General features: G+C 41.4%; 1 protein-coding gene across 3 annotated transcripts; it reads right to left on the bottom strand.

Annotated features, from left to right (window-relative positions):
* Window positions 1-8,008: 8,008 nt before the first annotated feature.
* On the bottom strand, window positions 8,009-17,299 carry wt1b (WT1 transcription factor b). 3 transcript variants are annotated; one of them, XM_061041648.1, is made up of 9 exons: window positions 16,537-17,299; window positions 13,477-13,599; window positions 12,550-12,649; window positions 11,130-11,210; window positions 10,645-10,750; window positions 10,398-10,545; window positions 10,067-10,156; window positions 8,900-8,983; window positions 8,009-8,713 (listed from the first exon to the last, which is right to left on the bottom strand). In XM_061041648.1, the coding sequence occupies exons 1-9, from the start codon at window positions 16,955-16,957 to the stop codon at window positions 8,592-8,594; spliced, it is 1,275 nt and encodes a 424-aa protein (XP_060897631.1). In that variant the 5' UTR covers window positions 16,958-17,299; the 3' UTR covers window positions 8,009-8,591. The 3 variants fall into 3 exon arrangements, with proteins under 3 accessions (XP_060897631.1, XP_060897642.1, XP_060897621.1); XM_061041659.1 differs by having other exon boundaries at window positions 8,891-8,983; window positions 10,696-10,750; XM_061041638.1 differs by having other exon boundaries at window positions 8,891-8,983; window positions 16,537-17,298.
* Between the last annotated feature and the right edge of the window lie 476 nt (window positions 17,300-17,775).

The following is a 17,775-nucleotide window of genomic DNA, read 5'->3' as shown; positions in this document are numbered from 1 at the left end:
AAACAAAGTCATTATTTGACATATTGTACCACTTTAAAAAGTTGAGATGTTTTTTTTATTCATAGACTGTAAAAAAAAGATGGACAACACTTGTCCGTGGTCTCCATCTCCTCTTCCTCCTGTATTTCACTTGGCTGGAGCACTGCCAGCAAACTAGACGAGTTCAGACATGATGAGAACAATAGGCATCAGGTGGCAGGAGAAAAATAAGTTTGAATTTGCACATTGAAATTCATAGGAAACAGAACATACTGTTGTGTTATACATCACATGTTTTGCAGGTAAAGTTATGTTACCATGCCCCTCCACTCGAGTTTTCTTTCTTCCCTCAAAGTGAAACTGACCAAATTCGAAGCTTGATCCAAAGGCAGCTGGACGTTTCACCTCTCCTCCGAAAGGCTTCTTCACTTCTAAGCTTTCTGGTGGACAGAGCTGTAAATGTAAGCCTCTGTGGATCATTAGCATGCAAATCCTTCAGTCCTTCAATCCTTCACAGTAAATTCAAAGTACTGACACCTCATTGACTCCCAATACTAGAAATATTACTCCTTTAACTTCAGTGTCATCACATTTCCCTCTGGTATAACTTAAGGTATTTCTAATTCTGATCGTTTGTATATTTAGAGTTTGTCACAGCCACCGAAAACAAAACATTTTTCATCTTAATTTGCCTAGCTATGTTTCAGATTTCTGTCAAAACTAAATACATATTTGTACTGAAATGAGATTATTATTATTTTTTTGTCAAAGGAGAAGTCTCACTGACATCAGTTAACTTTCACCCTGTGTTGACCACAGACAAGGGTCATTAATCTATGAGTTTTAGGCTATTACCTTTGGACAGAACTAAGCTAGCTGTGTTTTGCCAAGCTAAGCTAGCTGTGTATTTGCTGTAGCCTCATATAAAGCTTTGATGAACAAGTTGTATTCTCTTCCTCTAACTATTGTCAACGGATGGAGTTATTTATGAATACATAAACTTCTCATTAAGCAGATCATTATTAGCCCTTTTGTTTATGTGCCCTTTTGTTTATCTGCCTCCACCTGCCAATGTAGTTAAAACAATAGCATAGCAGTAAATGCTACTTTTACTATGTTAGAATATTATTTATGAATCCCATGATGTCATCTGACTGATCTGAATATAAATACATATAAATAAGACATGATAACAGATAAAATACTGTCCTTCTTGTGTCCTATTTTAAGCCGTGTTCTACTTTCCTTGCCTCCCTGCTGTTACCGAGCATGATGGGTACAGGTAAACACATTCACTGTCTTTTTATAGCAGTTGGAGTCCAGCCTACAACACACAATACTTTAAACACCCTGCGAGGCCTCTAGGCTGATACACTGAGGTAATTTCCTGCTTAAACTCCTGCTGTTAATACCTTTACTCTTTCAGCGTATTCTCTCTAGCAATTTTAATAGATAACAAGACTCCCAATGAGAATCTACTGGTGTTATTTTTCTTTCTTTATTTGCCTGAGTTGGTTTTCCATGCACTTGGTTTTAGTCCCACTGCAAGTTCGTTTAACCTTAAAGTTTACAATAGCTTTAATGTATCCCAGGTACCTCTATTGGTTGTAGCTCCTTTGTACATTTGAGTCTACATATTTGACTCATTGAACATCAGGAGCAAGCGGATGCTGTTAACACTTCTCATGACTAATTGCAGTGTGCACACACACACAGCAGAGATGGAGTTAAGCTGACTTGCCGTTGCTGCTGGCTGTTGCAGTAAAACTCTCAGATGTAACTGAGAAAGCAGCGCTGCCACCCAGCCTGTCCCCTCTGCCTGCTCATGTGGAACATATGGATATATGTGTGCCAGTTAGCAAGACAAGTCAAGCGGGACCAATGCGATAAAGCTCATTAGGAACAAGGGGACAGGGCGATGTATGTGTGGGCTGTGTTGTGATGTAGGACCTTCTTCAAACACACTCAGACAATCACTGAGGTGGCCAGAAAATGTCTGGAAAGCTAATAAATATTCAGGTTTTTATGTTAGTTTCACATTTATATAATTTCTTTGACATTTTCCAGGTTTGAATAACTTAGTTTGAGGGTGACATGACAAAAACAAGGATTATTTCATAAAAAATTAGCAAAAATAGGTCACCGTATTCTGGCGTGGCTCCATTTGGCCATTGACTTCAAAGAGAACAAACTTCTTTGCAGATGACTTCCTTCTTTGTTCATCTGACTAAAAGGTCCAGGTCTCGGGGGGGAATTCAAAGTAGAGGTGTTACCTGTACTGACATTTCAAGTTTTCAGTTATTTCTGGTCCTCATTATACTCATTTGATAATCTAATATTTGCTCAATTGCCTTGCTAAAGAGTGTGGGGTCTGTCTAGCATCTTACATTTGAATAATTGGGAGGCCTGAAACACTAAGTAGCTCAATGTACTTCCTGCAAATAGGATATGAGGTTTGTCATGTGTCAGTGTGCATCTGTGTGTGTGAGTGGAGGTGGGTGAGTGTAGTAGTGCACAAAGATGTAAGGGAACCAAAATGCCTGAGCAGGATGGGGGCACTTTGCGGCCTGCCTCGCGGTCATGTTTAACAGCCTCTGCCCCTCCTGTATATGATAGGTTCCTAATCATTCACACTGGGGGTGTGCGTGCGGTAATGCCTTAAGACAGCTCTCATATGAGTGTCTGTGTACATCAACCCCTCTCTACTGATAATAATGAGCCCTCTGGGTGAGAACAGGGAGGAGATGGAGGATGAAGAGGGTCATAAAGTGAAGAATATTAATGTCTAAGACTATAAGCCCCCCATCCAGTGTAATTTTCACTTAGCCTCGTCCACCAACAATCTCCTTTTAAAGAGCTTTTTTTTATATTGCACTGCCATTTCCATATCTGCAATTAACAGCAGCAAACCTAGGATGACTACTACAATTAAACCGCATGCATAACAAACTACATACTGCATCCAGCCCCCTCCTCCCCCTCCCCCTCCACTGACTCTGATGCCCTAGTTTTCCTCTGAATATTTCTGAACTCCCTCATCTTTGTCTTTTATCTCTTGTGTTTGTTCCTTCTATCCCTTTGGGATTTGTAGCCCTGGGTGTTGTTTCTAATGATCTTTGGGACATCTGACCCATCGTGTGCTGACGCTCTCTGCCCATTATATAATGACATGCATTAAAACATTTAAAAAGTACACAATGTTTCAGTATCAAGCTGTTTTTCTGAGTGAAATTGGGTCTTTAAATGTTTCTGTGGCTTAACATGACACCTCATGTTTCTTTTTCTCCTCTTATTGGAGGTCAAACTATAATCTTAATATGAATCTTAAAAACAAATACTGCAACTGCAAAAAAATAACTTTTCTGTCCCTGTTTCTTTTCAAAGGGTCATCGGACTTCATGATCAACGTGTTATTTTTGAATATGGCACCTTTTAGCCTTTACCGAGACATTAACATCCTACAGTAAAACTCCTTCACATGGAGGATTTATTGTGTCACGCACATACAAGCCCCTAGCCTCCCTTTTTTTTTTTTTTTTTTAAGAAAAATCCTGTAAAATAAAAGCTTTTGCAGTGTTGAAACATTTATCAAACAAGAACAAAACATTGTACAACTTTACAAGCAAAATTATGTTGTTGTTTTTTTTTTTCAAATAAGATCTGTTTTAACCAAAGTTCCCCTCCAAAACAAACCTTAAGTTTTTAAAACTCATCTCGGGGAACACATCCAGAAAATTTGCTGAACTTAAATCATATAATTAACAAAAATTAAAAGGACTTTGTACATTGTACATTTCACCAAGTCCCATAGTGAACAAAGTCTTTTCTATAATGATCATTATTTAAATGTGACTGCTAATTAAGCTTCACATAGTGCCCAGCATTAAGTCCATCATACAGAAAATTCAATTTTATGGAAAATAAAGTTTAAAAGTTAGATGAGTCATTACATTAAATTGTAAAAACGTTCGAGACCTTCCCAGTGTGAGGTCAACCCTCTCTGCGTTGCCTGTTGGTCTTTGTGACCTCGGTATTTTCCAAAATGCTGCTGCAGCCCAAAGCATTGGTTCTGTGTTTCGTGCGAGAACTGTGGTCGTATGTGCGTGTCATGTGGATGTAGGCTAATTCAGCGCCTTGCATGTTTCTACTCCTGGACAATGAAGCTTGAAAGAATCCATCAATCTTTCATGTCATCTCGGAGAGAGCTGTTCTCCCTCCTCTCTCTGATCACAGGGCTCTACTCCTCCTAGTGGTGATGATAAAAAACAAAAAAAAACAAGATGAGGAGTCGTCCCGCTCTCTTTTTAAACAACTGCACTTCTGCTCGTTTATCATCATGAGTTTTTTATGTCCTCATCAACGCGGTGTAGATATGGAATCGGCCATTAATGACTACACAATTAGAGAGGAGGCTTTAAAGGGCGATATATTTCAATTTAGGAGACATAAACCTAGTGAGTTGGTAACTAATTGTAAGTGCCTCTGGAGTAATGGGAGCCCTTTGAACTGAGGTCAGGATGACTCAAAATCAGCTTCAAACAGCTTTTACTTGGCTGCTTTAGTCGCCCACTCACTCTGACAGGCTGCTGCATATCTTATAATGATATACGCAAAGAGAAAGTTTTCAAGTTTTAATTAAAAAGCGGGCAAAGTGGCCCATGGTGGAATTGTTTTGGAGTTCATGGAGTTAGGGGTAGAGACAACGCTTTCCCAGTGAGACTGATATCTTTGGACAAAACGCCTCTCTCGCTCCATTTGTCAACATTTGTCTCTACTCATTCTACGGCGCTCTCCCCGCACGTCCCGGCATCTGGATACCTTTGGGATGGAGGGTAGGAGAGGGGAGAAGAGGCCTTGTTTCATCCCCTCCTATCCCACTGCTCCCCAGGGGGGCTTGAGGTTGTTTTGTGATCCTGTATCTCACATGATAGAGACACATCTAATCCTGTTAGGTATTAATATCTTACAGTGGGATAGAGGAGACAGCAGGAGGGCAAAAAGAGGAGAAGATGAAAGACAGGATGGTCGAGGAGAGAGGGGAATAGTTAAAAAGCTGGCCTACATATTGGTTTTGGTTAGAGTATACATACATGTGTGTTTTTTCTGTGAATCCTCATGGGAACTTCCCGGCTGCTGCCTGCATATTTGACAGATTACTCTCAAGGTGTTTTTTTTTTTCTCCTCGCTGTCTTTCTCTGTCCGCTCCATCTCTGCTCCCTGAGTGAGAAAGTTTACCCTCTAGGCTCCATCTGAGCTCCAGGCCCCCAAGGCCTCATGCATTCCCAGAGCTCCTTCACACCGGAGCCCCTCAGGCTCCCTGTGAAACCACAGGGAATACCCCCAAGAACCCCTTAGGCCCCTCAGACTGTGCAGCAGCAGCCCTGCACAAGAGAGCTAGCCCGAGGGGGGGAGGAGGAGGTTGTCTGGGAATACAACTGCGAACATGCTTCACTTAACATTACAGCAGTCCCTGACAGCGCCTCCTGTTGGTGCAGCATTGTTTTTGCACGCAGGCCTTCTTGTAACCCCGTTAAGTTTCCTCTCTGGGGCCTTGACCTTGTTAGCAGTCCCTCGGGGCTCATTGAGGCCTGCGTGTGTGCTATATGTGCACTGACCTTTCCCCTTCCTGAGGGTTAAATAGCGTCTTTCTGGCCTAAAGTGTCACAGTTTCAGCTTTGTGATGATAATGATGGATGCACCTGGGACTTCACAGAAAGACATACTGAAAATAGTATGACTTCTAAGTACATGTAAAGACTCATTATTCAATATTATACATATTTTTTAGTTATAGTTCTTTTTAAGTTAAGTTAACTAATATGCAAAAATCTACTTACTTTTACTTATACACAGCTTTACGTTTTTATATTGCCTTTTTTTTTGTTGAGACCATGTTTCAGCACATCGTTGCATATAAAAGAAAACCTTCTTCAAGGTTTGCACATGGATATGCGAGGCTGTGAAGCTAGCAGGCCTGCTGTACTACAGATGTCTTGGGCTGTGCGTTACCAGGTGTACGTCACCTGAGATTACCCACGCCGACACCCCTTAAAGGCAAACAGCCAGCAGTGCAGCTGAGGGGGCATCTGGCGCATGTGAGTGTGAGTTTGTGTGTGATTGTGTGTTCGCGCTGCATTTGTGTGTTCATGCATTCAGATCGGTGGAAAACGTTTGACGGAGTGGGACTGAGTGCAGTTGTTTGTTGTGTTATAGATCTTATTATTACAGATATTACACTTGTTTCCGACTATCTCAAATCAGAAACAATCTAAAGAATGAGGGTCAGGTGGATCATGAGGTCATTGTCTCTGTGATCAGTTTGAAGCTTGGTCTGGTACAGCCTTTGCAGTAAGGAATGAACTGGAGTGAGTAACGTTGAACTTCATGGTCCATCTGATCTTCCTCTGCTCCTGGTGCCCCTGCAGAGAGAGAACAAAGAGAAGCCTTTCCTAATCAAAGTGCATTGGATTAAGTAGCAGAACATCACAGAGAACACCACCTCGCAGCCATTTAGTGGATTGGAAAAACAGCCTGAATCACGACTTCAAATGAGTTGTCTGTGACCCTGAAACAGGAGAATTTTAATCTTTCTGTTAAGCTGTTTTCACACATGCACTTCTGAAAAACTTCCTGTGTCTTGAACACACATGTCTCTCACAGCAGGAAGTTTCCCCCCCCCCCCCGTCCGACAGGAGGGGGCGAGGTCTCAGGAGGTAAGACGTGACTTTGAAAAGACGTGCAGAGGTGGCAGGGCGAGCACCAGAGTCTGACGCTGTGATGACTTGGTGGAAAATAAAATACTAGCAAGCAGAAAAGAGTGTGAAGCAGATTGATTATGTGCACGAAGATCGCGCACGCTGGTGGGGTAATATAATGCCATCGCACGGCACACTCACTTGTGTAAATTTTGCTGATCATTCCCTGCTGCGTTCACACATCGGCTCACTTCCAGTGGACGTTTTGCTTGTGGGCTGGCAGAAACAATCCGGGAGGGTCGGGGTTGAATAATTCTGACGCCCGCGTTTTCAAGAAAAGCTTCCCGTCGAAATTTGCTGAAAATGTTCAGGTGTTTTGTCCAATCGTGTGAATCAGGCTTTAGTTTGGCAAGTAGGTTATAAAGTTCTGCTGAGGGAATGAAACAAGCAGTGTGAGCATGTTTCTGTTGAGTGACCGCCTTAAGTAAACCATGTGTGAACATATAGCCAGCAGCTAAATCTACCGTGCCTGTATGTGCGTGTTTACATCACTTCTCCAGGTATGTGACATCAGTATAGCACACACAGAGCCATGCAACAGCTCTGTCTTCCCACATTGGCTCATATTTTATTAACACACCTGCTGAAGCTGAATCATCTCGTCTCTTATAGACTTGCACACGAGCTGACACACAACTCCATCCACATCGTGTATATTTGATGAGCCGGGGACCCGCTCTGAACGTGGCTTCCTGTTTCTCACTTTCGTTGATGGGAACATATTCAGTGTTGCCTCTCAGACCTCAGAGGGCGAGACAAGAGTGGACATGGACTTCATGAAGGCTCGAGTGTGAATACTAGTCAGTGTTATGTGTTCAAAGCAGACTGATACTGCCATCATGTGGCGGCTGGAGGATGTAGAAGTCAGTCTCAACTTGAAGCTGTTATTTACGATGTGGAGTTAAGAGGGGTGTGTGTGTGTGTGTGTGTGTGTGTGTGTGTGTGTGTGTGTGTGTGTTGGGGCCCAACCTCAGCAGAAGGGGGGTGGGAGGGGGTGGGGGAGGTCAGACGGTGAAGTACAGCCAGCTGACACTGAGGTATGTGTCTTTTCTAATGAGATTTATCTGGCTCCAGATGTTCCTGGTTATGAAGATGTGTGTCAGAGATTTAGAAGGGTGAGACCTGCACCCTGTCAGAGTCACAGTGGGGTGCTCTTTTACTGTCTGTCACCCCCCCTACTAAACCCCCAACCACTCATAGGTGGCCTCTTAACCTGAGAGCACCAACACCTCTTCTCTCTTTCTCTCACACAAAAACAGCCAATCAACCACTCCTTGACAGAGAAGTGACTCCAAATTTTATCAACTTAAAAAAAAGCATTAAAGTACAAAAAGGAATGTCTATAAATGGAAGCAAATACACCACATATATACAAAGCAAGTAGGTAAGTATCATGTATACTGTAAGTTAATATAAAGATGTTCACATTCCCGAAGCTAAACTTCTGGGTGTTCAACTTCATGGACATAAAAAAGACACATTGTCCAATTCCTAAATCCAGTTTACATCGTCCAGCACATTTTCAGAGTGACACAATTAAAATGATAAAAAAAGAAGCCAGTGCAAGTGTACTAAAATATATCCAACATAGTGTATTAACATCTTTCTCATCCTGCTTTTTAAAAATCATCTTTGGCTCAGATAGAGTTTTTAGGTCAGATAACATCTCAGAGATCTCGAGGATCATCAGAGTCTCTTTTTCGCTGGCCGGTCAAGGGAGGCATCAGCTGTGCTCGCACTTCATCGAGTCTGGCACAGAACCACAGTCGCTGACCAGGCTCCGGCAGCTTTTTATCTGCTAGCTGGCACAACATCTCGTCACCTTCCTCTTCCTCTTCATCGTCCTCCTCTGGCTGCTCAGATGGCAGGCTGCAGCTTGCTCAGGTTCCTCTGGTGCATGCTGTGGTGGCGCATCAGCTCGTCAGAGCGGGCGAACTTCTTCTGACAGTTGGCCCAGCGGCAGGTAAAGGGCTTCTCACCTGACAACCAGGGGATGAAAAAGAAAACAGAAAACAAATGATCCCTTTAGAGTATGTTCAATTCATAGAATGCAAACTTCTATTAAAGCCAATTAATGGGCATTTCTAAAAAAAAAAAAAAATGAAAAAAATCCCACTGGAAAAAGATGGAGAGGTAGAAAATAAAGGTATACGCACTTGTTTTACCTGTATGAGTCCGCGTGTGCGTCTTAAGATGATCTGAACGTGAAAACCTTCTCTGACATGTCTCGCACTCAAACGGCTTCACCCCTACACAGAGATGATAACAGTTTTTGTGGTAGAGACAGAAATGAGAAGAGGGTGAGGGTCAAATGTTTAAATACATCATTAGATGGAGCTATAAGTGGAGAGAGGGAAAAAAATAACATTTCTTATGAATTGGTGTTATAGAAATACAGCTTGATTAACAGATGTTTTAAACTATTAAGTAGGAATATGCATTCTTAAATGGTTTGTAATGAGAAAATTGATCACTATAGTTTGTGTTTTTTATTGTTTGTTTTTAGTATTCCTATAATTAAGTCCTTTATTGTCACATGTACAATTACAGTGACAAAGTCATTTGTAATAAACATTTTAATTCCTCGAATGGCACGCCATTTAATAAATGATAAATAACAGAATAGAAACTAATATATTCAAAATATCTTCTTAGTTACTGAGGGGAAAACAAGGAAAAATATATAGAGGGCAGAATCAGGCCCTAAAATCCCCTCCCCCTTAAAGCTGAAAATTTATTGCACTTTTTGATTGCACAGATATCTTAAACAAACACGAAAACTGGCCCCATGAAAAAGTTAAAAGCATCAAATGAAATGAAGTACAGCCAGCTAGCAACAGGAACAAATATGGAGGGAGGAGTCCATAAATTATCAGCAGGGTAGTAAATAGATTCTGAAGCATTGATAGGGCTGCTTTAGAAAGGTTATTTCTAACTCTGTACCATATTGAATTTTACAGGACAAGATTTAACACTGCTTTGTTACAATGAGATAATCCTCCTTCAGAACATTCGGATCAGAAATAAAACAGTTTTATTTAGTCAGGAAACTATCCAGTTCAATCTTGTAGTAATCTTTGATCACCTTTTCCAGACTTCTCCACACAGCCAGGAATAAAACATCATAAGAGAACTTCTAAATGGCTTAAAGGTATCCAGATAAACTATTTCTGGAAACACCAATGTATATCTGTAGAAATAAAACCTTCTGTATGAGGAGGGTTTTTAAAAAAAAGTGTAGTATGAATTCCCCTCTGGTTTAAAAATCTAAAAATTCCCATTAAAAGTGGAGGTAGGGCCCGGGGGGGCACTCATTCAGTATACTGGTGTACCTGTGTGTCTGCGCTGGTGCCTCTTTAACTGGTCCGAGCGAGAGAATCTGCGTCCACAGTCGGGGAAGTCACACGGGTAAGGCTTCTCTCCTGAAAAACAAACAAGCCCTCATCTTCATCATCCAATTTAAAAATAGAAACCAAACAATATTCTCCTAGTTACAGTCGGGGGAAGGTCAGTGCTCTAGCAGAAATGTTCCCTAATGAATCAATTTTAAAGCGGTTTAAAAACAGTTTTTTTTAACAGTATGAATTTCAATGACATTTGAAAGATGGCAGCAGTTTGAGGTGTGTGTAGGGAAAAGGAGGAGTATGAGTCACATTATCTCACCTGTGTGCTTGCGGCCGTGCATCTGCAGATGTGACAGTTTGAAGTATTTCTTGCTGCAGCCAGGATGAGCGCAGACAAACGGACGCTTTTCGTTGGCCTCAGTTGACCTCATCACTGGCGGAGCGATACTAGCTACCCGTCGAACATCCTTTAAGAAAGAGAAGAAGGAGACAGAGGGCTTTACAGTATGGAAGATTTCTGTTTGTTTTTTTTGTTTTTTTGTTTGTGTGATTTTAGTCTCACTGACCTGAAGTCCTCTTAAGACTCCATGTGTGTGTATGTGGTACTGGGCACTGACCAGCATGGATGGAGTTGGGACTGTGGGGTCACTGTCGTAGCTGGTAGGGTGTCCGCTGACGGGCAGGAACAAAACAGGAAGAATTAAGAAAATAAAAAAACTAACAACTCAACTATACTTGAAGAAGTCACTTCACTTTGTAATGACTTAAAATAGTCCTCAAACACTCAGGGAAGCACGTGACGGCACACAAACATGTACACACACACACACACACACACACACACACACACACACACACACACACACACACACACACACACACACACACACACACACACACGTGAATATGTTCCCCACCACTTCCTGATCTCCTTAGGCAGAGGGCCAACAGCCATCTGGTCAAATCCCCCTCCTCTGCATTGTCACAAAAAAAGCTCAAAACTAAAGGAAACAGCGTGTTAATGTAACACAAAGTAGAACAAATGGCTCACCTCTTCATGGAAGATGCAAGAGTGTTCATTTGGTTCCATGTGACACAGTCCAGCTGAGACGCCATTTGGTACAGGTTATCGCTGAATAAAACATACAGACAGGTTATAAACATTTTACCCAGAGGTGTTAAAACATAAATACACTCTTGTTTAATCTGGGAAAATACAATGCAAAAAGTTCCTCAGTAGACTCGCTCTGAGAATGACACAGAAGTTAGTTTTTTTGTTTTTTTACAAACTATATTTGGGAAAACCTTGAAATGTTACAAAAGAATCATGCTACTCTGATCTCTTCCTTTCTTTTCTCCTCCCTTTTAAGGAAAATGAAGAGGTTTCATTCAGAGGGGGAACTCCAAACTGCTCTCTTATTATCACATCCTGTCCACCCTGCACACTCCTCACTGGCTTCATTAAAAAACATGGGCTCAGAGCCATTCTTTACCTTGGCAGATCACACTTTTGCACTCTCACTCTCTCACACACACACACACACACACACATATGCAAACTTGGAGAGGCGATGGTGCACCCTGCGGGGGTGAGTGCCTCCGTGCCTAGCACACCACGCACCAGTGCATGACATCACTCTGTCCTCAGTATCATTAAAAAGCGAGAAACAGTTTTCGGGGAATTCTGGACGGCATTCCTTGAGAAGTCCTTGAGGGAAGGATGGTGATGGCTCGCTAATCAGCTCTGAGATATGTTAAACTGTGGAAAAACTCACTGATATCTGACATGTATTCAGTGTGTGTGTGTGTGTGTGTGTGTGTGCATGTCTCTGTGTTTGTTTGAGGATTTCCAGCTCATGCCATAAGCTCTAACAACAGCTGAGTCTTCCCTCCTCTTATCAAACACTGCTCCAGTGTTTGGGTAGCGCATGTTCCTTTTCTACAAAAACATCACAAGGCGGCATTTCAAGAATTTCATCCTAATTTCCCTTTCAGATGGTTTGCATCAAAAATGAAAACAACTTGGAAACCAATTCCCGAGGTTAGAATAAGAAGATTCCCAGCCTCAACCGCCACTTAACTTTCACTTAAACTGAACTTGTCTCTTTTACTTTTCTCCTCATTTTTCCTCTGGGTGGACTCGGACACATCAGCAGTAGATCACTCTCTGTTTGTTTTGGCCTGCTGAGCAGCAGTGGGCAGCACTTAACCTCAGAACAAATTAGGATTCACAAACCAGACAGCGCCGAGGCAGGATCAGAGGGAGTTCACACGTTTAAAAAAAAAAACGACCAAGCAAGTAAGCAAGTGAGCGAGCTGCATGCGGTGTTAGTGGAAAGAATCTGACATTAATGGATGTGTTTGGAGTCTGAAAACTTTTTGAGACGAATGGAATTGTACCATGAGGGGATTTAAGGTAGCTGGAGTCAAATGAAGTGACAACGAATGCTCGAAGAGGTAGATAATTGTACCTGTTGTAGTTTCTCAGCAGCAGGGCTTGGCTGCTCGGACAGGATTCTGGGGGATTGTGGCAACCGAACATGGGAGGAGGAGCCGGGTACTGCTGCTCAACTGAAAGTAGAAAAAGTAAAGAAATGATTCACATAAGGGCTGCGACTAATTGATGTTTTTGCAAATGATTATATGCATTAACACTGGTTTATTGGTATCCAAAATGTCAGAAAATATCAACTCAATGAGAAACTTTATGGAGCAACTTGTTGTTTTTATAAACAAAAACTCCAAATATAAAAAGCAGAGAAAAAAGGGAACTAAAAGTCACATAAAAAACAATTTAAAAAAAAGATAAGCAAAGATTACCCAAAACAAAGTCACTCTTTGTTTGAGTTTGAGTGTTTAAAAATCACTGATATATAAATATATTTCTAATAATGATTGTATTATTGCACTATTTCATGCCCTCTTTGGAACCAACACAAAACACATTAAATTCAAACAAATACTTCAAATAAAAAGCTTTAAAAATTCAAAGGGCTACTCTTGCATGTCTACAGGGCCCTCCTTTGAGAAGAGCGAGCGGGTCACTCAGGAACAGTGGTCTTTTTCAGCCTCATATACTATATTACTCCCCTGACAGTTTTTGACATTCCAGCAGAGTCACATAAAGCCGCTTCCTCCAGTTATCAGAGTCATTAACCATACGTGTGCTTACAGAGCGAGAGGGAGTGTGTGTGTGTGTGTGTGTGTGTGTGTGTGTACGCCTGCGTTTATGAATGTGTGTGCAGACAGAGACGGAGGGAGATGAAGGACAATGGGTGACAGCGATTCTGTTGTGATATGAAAAATAACGGGTTACTTATATAACCTTGCTTTGACATGACAGTCCTCCAAGTCTGCAAGTCAATTTAGTGGCGAGACGTCAGGATGCAGACGCTTACCTATGTTGTTTGGCGGTGACAGCGTGTCCTCGTGTTTGAAGGACAGGCTGGAGAGCTGAGGGGTGTGGTGAGACGGAGTGTGACCATAACTGGGGTTGCTGTCGAAACTCAGGGCTCCGTAACCTGAGAACAAAAGTAGGAAGCAGTGGAAAATTTCAATAATCCCATTTGCCTGGTGGAGGAGTCATCAGATTACCATCCTGCAAATGTTTGTAACATGGTGAAGTCTGCAGAGTCTCCAGTATCTGGTCAGTTATCTGAATCCCCCTGGTAGTGGCTCTCAGTCTCTGGCAGGGGTCACCACAGAGAGACATTCATTAAACAACTAAATCCCTTTTCCTTGTAACATGTTCTTTTTCCCCCCATCTATCTTTGGCCTTGTGGTTGCAATATTTATGGCAGGTGGAAAAAGAAATTTGGCAAACACAGCACAGACGGACTGAGATGAGCTGCTGTAGTGTGCTCAGTGATCAAAAAAACCCGGCTGGGAAGTGATGAATTGCATGTATGCTAACTTAATTAAAGTTATAAGAAACAGAGAGCATTGTGATTTATAGCATTATTTAAGGAAATGCATGAAGGTTCTGTTAAATAAGAATGTTACATTTGAGAAATCTGCGTACAAATGATGCTTGTTTAAATGTTACATACACATAAGGGAAAAGTCCATCTTTTATTCAATTTGAGGGCGGAATAATGCCCTTTAACCAACCTCCATCCTGGATTTAAATCATTCATAAACTTATGTAAAAAAAAACAAAAAAAAAACATTAATTGTTGAAAACTGTGTAATCAAAGATTTTTCATTTGTTTTTTTATTTTATTCTATCATTCTTTTGATTTTCCAATAATAATTATTTCATGAAATATTATTTCACCTTATCTAAAAAAACTGAAACTGTTGACTGAAAGTTGATAGAGTAGCTTTGTTGTGACTGTTAAAGGGTGAAATCAATGTATTATTATTATCATGAGAAGTAATAAACTTAGTTGGAATATATATATATATATTTTAAAGTATTTCATTAAGAGTAGTAACCTCTGGCGCTGTTGAAGCAGCCATACAAAGTTAACATCCGTTCCATCATTAGCACATTGTTTGACTGGAAGGGCGTCTTCGGATTAAAAAAATTTTTTGCCAAATAATTTGTTATGTTTGTTTACGGCAAAGAATTGCATATCATATCAGAAACAGATTTCACCAGGGCTTTTTAAGCAGAGGGGGGATGGGAGATGTTAAATCTAACCATGAGTTCATTGTCTTCTGGATAAAAAAGGTGCATTCTCAACACATTTAAATTCCTACTTTCTTATAGGAAAAGGAGAAAAACAATACAAATATCTGGTCCTTGGACACTTCCCTCTTTTCTAATCTTGCCCTTGTAAAAGAGTTTTAGAGAAGTGCTGTCTTAAAGTGGCAGGCAGACAGATCCTGAGTCAGGCCCGTGAGGGATGTTGAAAAGTTTCAGAGAAAAATGACTCACTTGGTTTTCTTATTTAAAACCTATCCCGCCTGCTGAGCACCAAACACACCGTCTATTTTTATTATTTCATCAAAAACTACTTTCCACTGAGCAACGAGACTTCCTGAATCCTGACTCTGAAAGTCACACCGGTAGAGCCCGAGCAGGTCTCTGATCTCTGAGTAATGAAGCTCAGCAGACATGAGGGTTGTTTACAGTAAAGGCAGAGTCATCACATCTATGAAAGCACTTCACAGGATAGTGTAATAAAGTTAATCCCTGAAAAGGATTCCAGATAAATAACATTGAAACTCTCAGTGATGTGTGTGCAGGTCTACTAGGATAAAAAAAAAATCCCAGAGGAAATGATACGATTAGTAGCCCAAGTGAAATTATGATTAAAATATTTCTATTTGTGTTTTTCTTGATCTTTTTCTTGATAATTATTTTGAAGAATACGTAAAAGAACGTAAAGGGAAACAATGGTTTTTTTTTGTGTGTGAGTTTTTTGTCTTTAATTTTAGCATGTAGTAATCACTAATGGATCACAGCAGGTCATACATATGTGCGTTTGTATTTTTTTGAATTACCAATAATGATACACAAGCTCAAGTTTAACGCCACACAAATGTATTATTTGTTTCATAGAAACAATGCACATGACTTTCGTAGCTGCAGAGGCTGAACATAATATAATCAGGGGCACCCTCAAGCATTTTGCGCCCCATGAAAAAAAAAAAGATTAGCAAAAAAATAACTAATGTTCTAATATTTTCAGAGCCCCCGTAAATCATGGGCCCTCAGACTCGTCCTAACGTCTCTCCCACATGCGGCACCCTTTATTATAATACGCATAAAGTCACATATACCTAAAAAAGAGATAATAGAAGATAATAAGAATCTGTCACCACTTTTGGTTAGAAATAAAAAAGCAACGGTAATATAATAAAGGACACTGGGTCAAAACAGATCTTTGCAAAATGCAGCTTTCTACCCGCGGCTGCTTTTACAGACTTATAAGGTTAATATTGATTTACGTTTTCTTTTTTTAATCAGAAGTTTAATGTCATGTTTTTTTTTCACTGTAATGTTGAGGTATTGATCTAATTGTGCTCAGATGCTTTTGCATTTTTCCCCCTGAAATTGTCCTGCCATTAAATCCTTTAAATGAGTAACGAGACCGGCTCAAACTGCAAAAATGATTCACCGAAAGATCTATTCTGACATTATGAATCTAACAAAATAATGAATGCATAGCGGTGCTCTTACATTTATCTACAAGTGAATGAAGATCTAAAATCGGTGTCCAGTGAAAAGCCCTTTGAAGCACCAGCAGAAAAAAAAAAGAACTATTGTATGGATCAGTGCCAGAGCGTTACCAGGAAGCTGTCAAGCCCATTCCTGACCCGGGACAGGGTGACCCAGTGCTGCACACAAAACATCCTGCTGAGACACAACACCCTAAATATGGAGTTCTATCATGAATGCATACAGCAGGAAGTATAAAAAAAAACACTGACCTCCTGTAAAACCTGGATTTTACGTTTGTGGGTGAAAACAGGTGAAGAAAGGTGGGGTTGGTGATGAGCATGCTTACCCTGGTTCCTGGGTGCAGGAGTAGTCTCCATGCAGCCGGGCAGGTAGGTCCCACTGGGAAACATCCTGGGTTGACCTGCAGTCGTCTCTCCAAAGGCCCCAACTCGACAGGGGCCAGATCCTGTGAACTGGCCTGAGAAGTGCACCGTGAAGGCCCCGAGTCCACAGTGAGGGTCCTCTATGGTGTCGGAGGTCCCCCATCCTGGTTCCTGTTTGATGATGGAGTGGTGGGAGGGCAGGGAGCTGTAGGGAGAGCCGGAGTGGAGGTCCAGCAGTTGGGTCCACTGTCCCCCACCAGCGACAGACATCCCACAGCCGCCACCGGCTCCTGGTAAGGACGGCATGGGAGGCGCTGGAGATAAGAGGGTCAGATCTCGAACGTCTGACCCCATGGACATGGCTCCACACGGGTCAGTCAGCATCGGCAGAGTTGGCTCGAGAAAGTCCAAATAAGGAGGGATGGTAATTCCAGAAGAAGATGCAGAGGGGAGAAACAAAATCCTGAAAGTTTAACACAAACAGTATCTAAAAAAAAAGAAACAAACAATAATGGAGGAAACCAACATCAGTGGTCACAGTTCGCTATTGGAGCCATCTTTCCCTAAAGTGATGAAGCTATAGGTTAAAAAGGTAAACTGGCGGTGATGATGGATGCCAAATTTCACGCTCCTTGGCTGTTAGGTGTGTCTTTGCAGTGGGAGTGTGTGAGGCTTACAGCTCCTTGTCCCTCTGTCTCTATACTGTCTGACTTTCTTTCCTCTCCTGAAAGCTCAAATAGTGAATAACTCTGTGGACAGGGGGGAGGAGCGAGGGAGGCTGAAGAAGAAGAAGACTCCCCTGCTCTGCCCTGGCCAGCACACACCAAACATCAGGGGGGATTCTGCTTAACATAGCATTTGCATGAGCCCCTGTTGCTCTAATTTCTTTATTCAAGTATGATGTGTTTGTGTTAGGAGGTGGATTGCGGGTGGAGTGTGTGCAAGGAGTGAGGTGTTTAAAAAAAAATTAAAAATTAAGACACCGAATGTGCTGACATTAAAGCGCGACATCGTCACATTCAAGTTTGAAAGTAGAGTAGTTGATAAAAGTCCTCATCACAGATTAAATTAGTTTTTACAAATTTGTAACATTGAAATATGACATTTTCAGGATGTGAGGATTTGTGTCAGATACTGAATACTGGAACACGTATGTATGTACAAATAACCCTTTCTCAAAAGGCCTGATGTCCTCTCAGAAG

The sequence above is a fragment of the Labrus mixtus genome, chromosome 1 (genome assembly GCF_963584025.1).
Source record: "Labrus mixtus chromosome 1, fLabMix1.1, whole genome shotgun sequence".
NCBI lineage: Eukaryota > Metazoa > Chordata > Actinopteri > Labriformes > Labridae > Labrus > Labrus mixtus.
This window is presented reverse-complemented; position numbering and strand designations above follow the sequence as displayed.

What these genes read in the sequence shown, in the direction of transcription:
- wt1b (XM_061041638.1), bottom strand. Translation starts at nt 16,957, where the DNA reads ATGCTGACTGACCCGTGTGGAGCCATGTCCATGGGGTCAGACGTTCGA. An exon ending in GAGTCTTAAGAGGACTTCAG is followed by an intron (nt 10,546 to 10,644) that starts GTCAGTGAGACT and finishes TCTTTCTTAAAG; the next exon opens with GATGTTCGACGGGTAGCTAG. An exon ending in GCACGGCCGCAAGCACACAG is followed by an intron (nt 10,157 to 10,397) that starts GTGAGATAATGT and finishes TTTGTTTTTCAG; the next exon opens with GAGAGAAGCCTTACCCGTGT.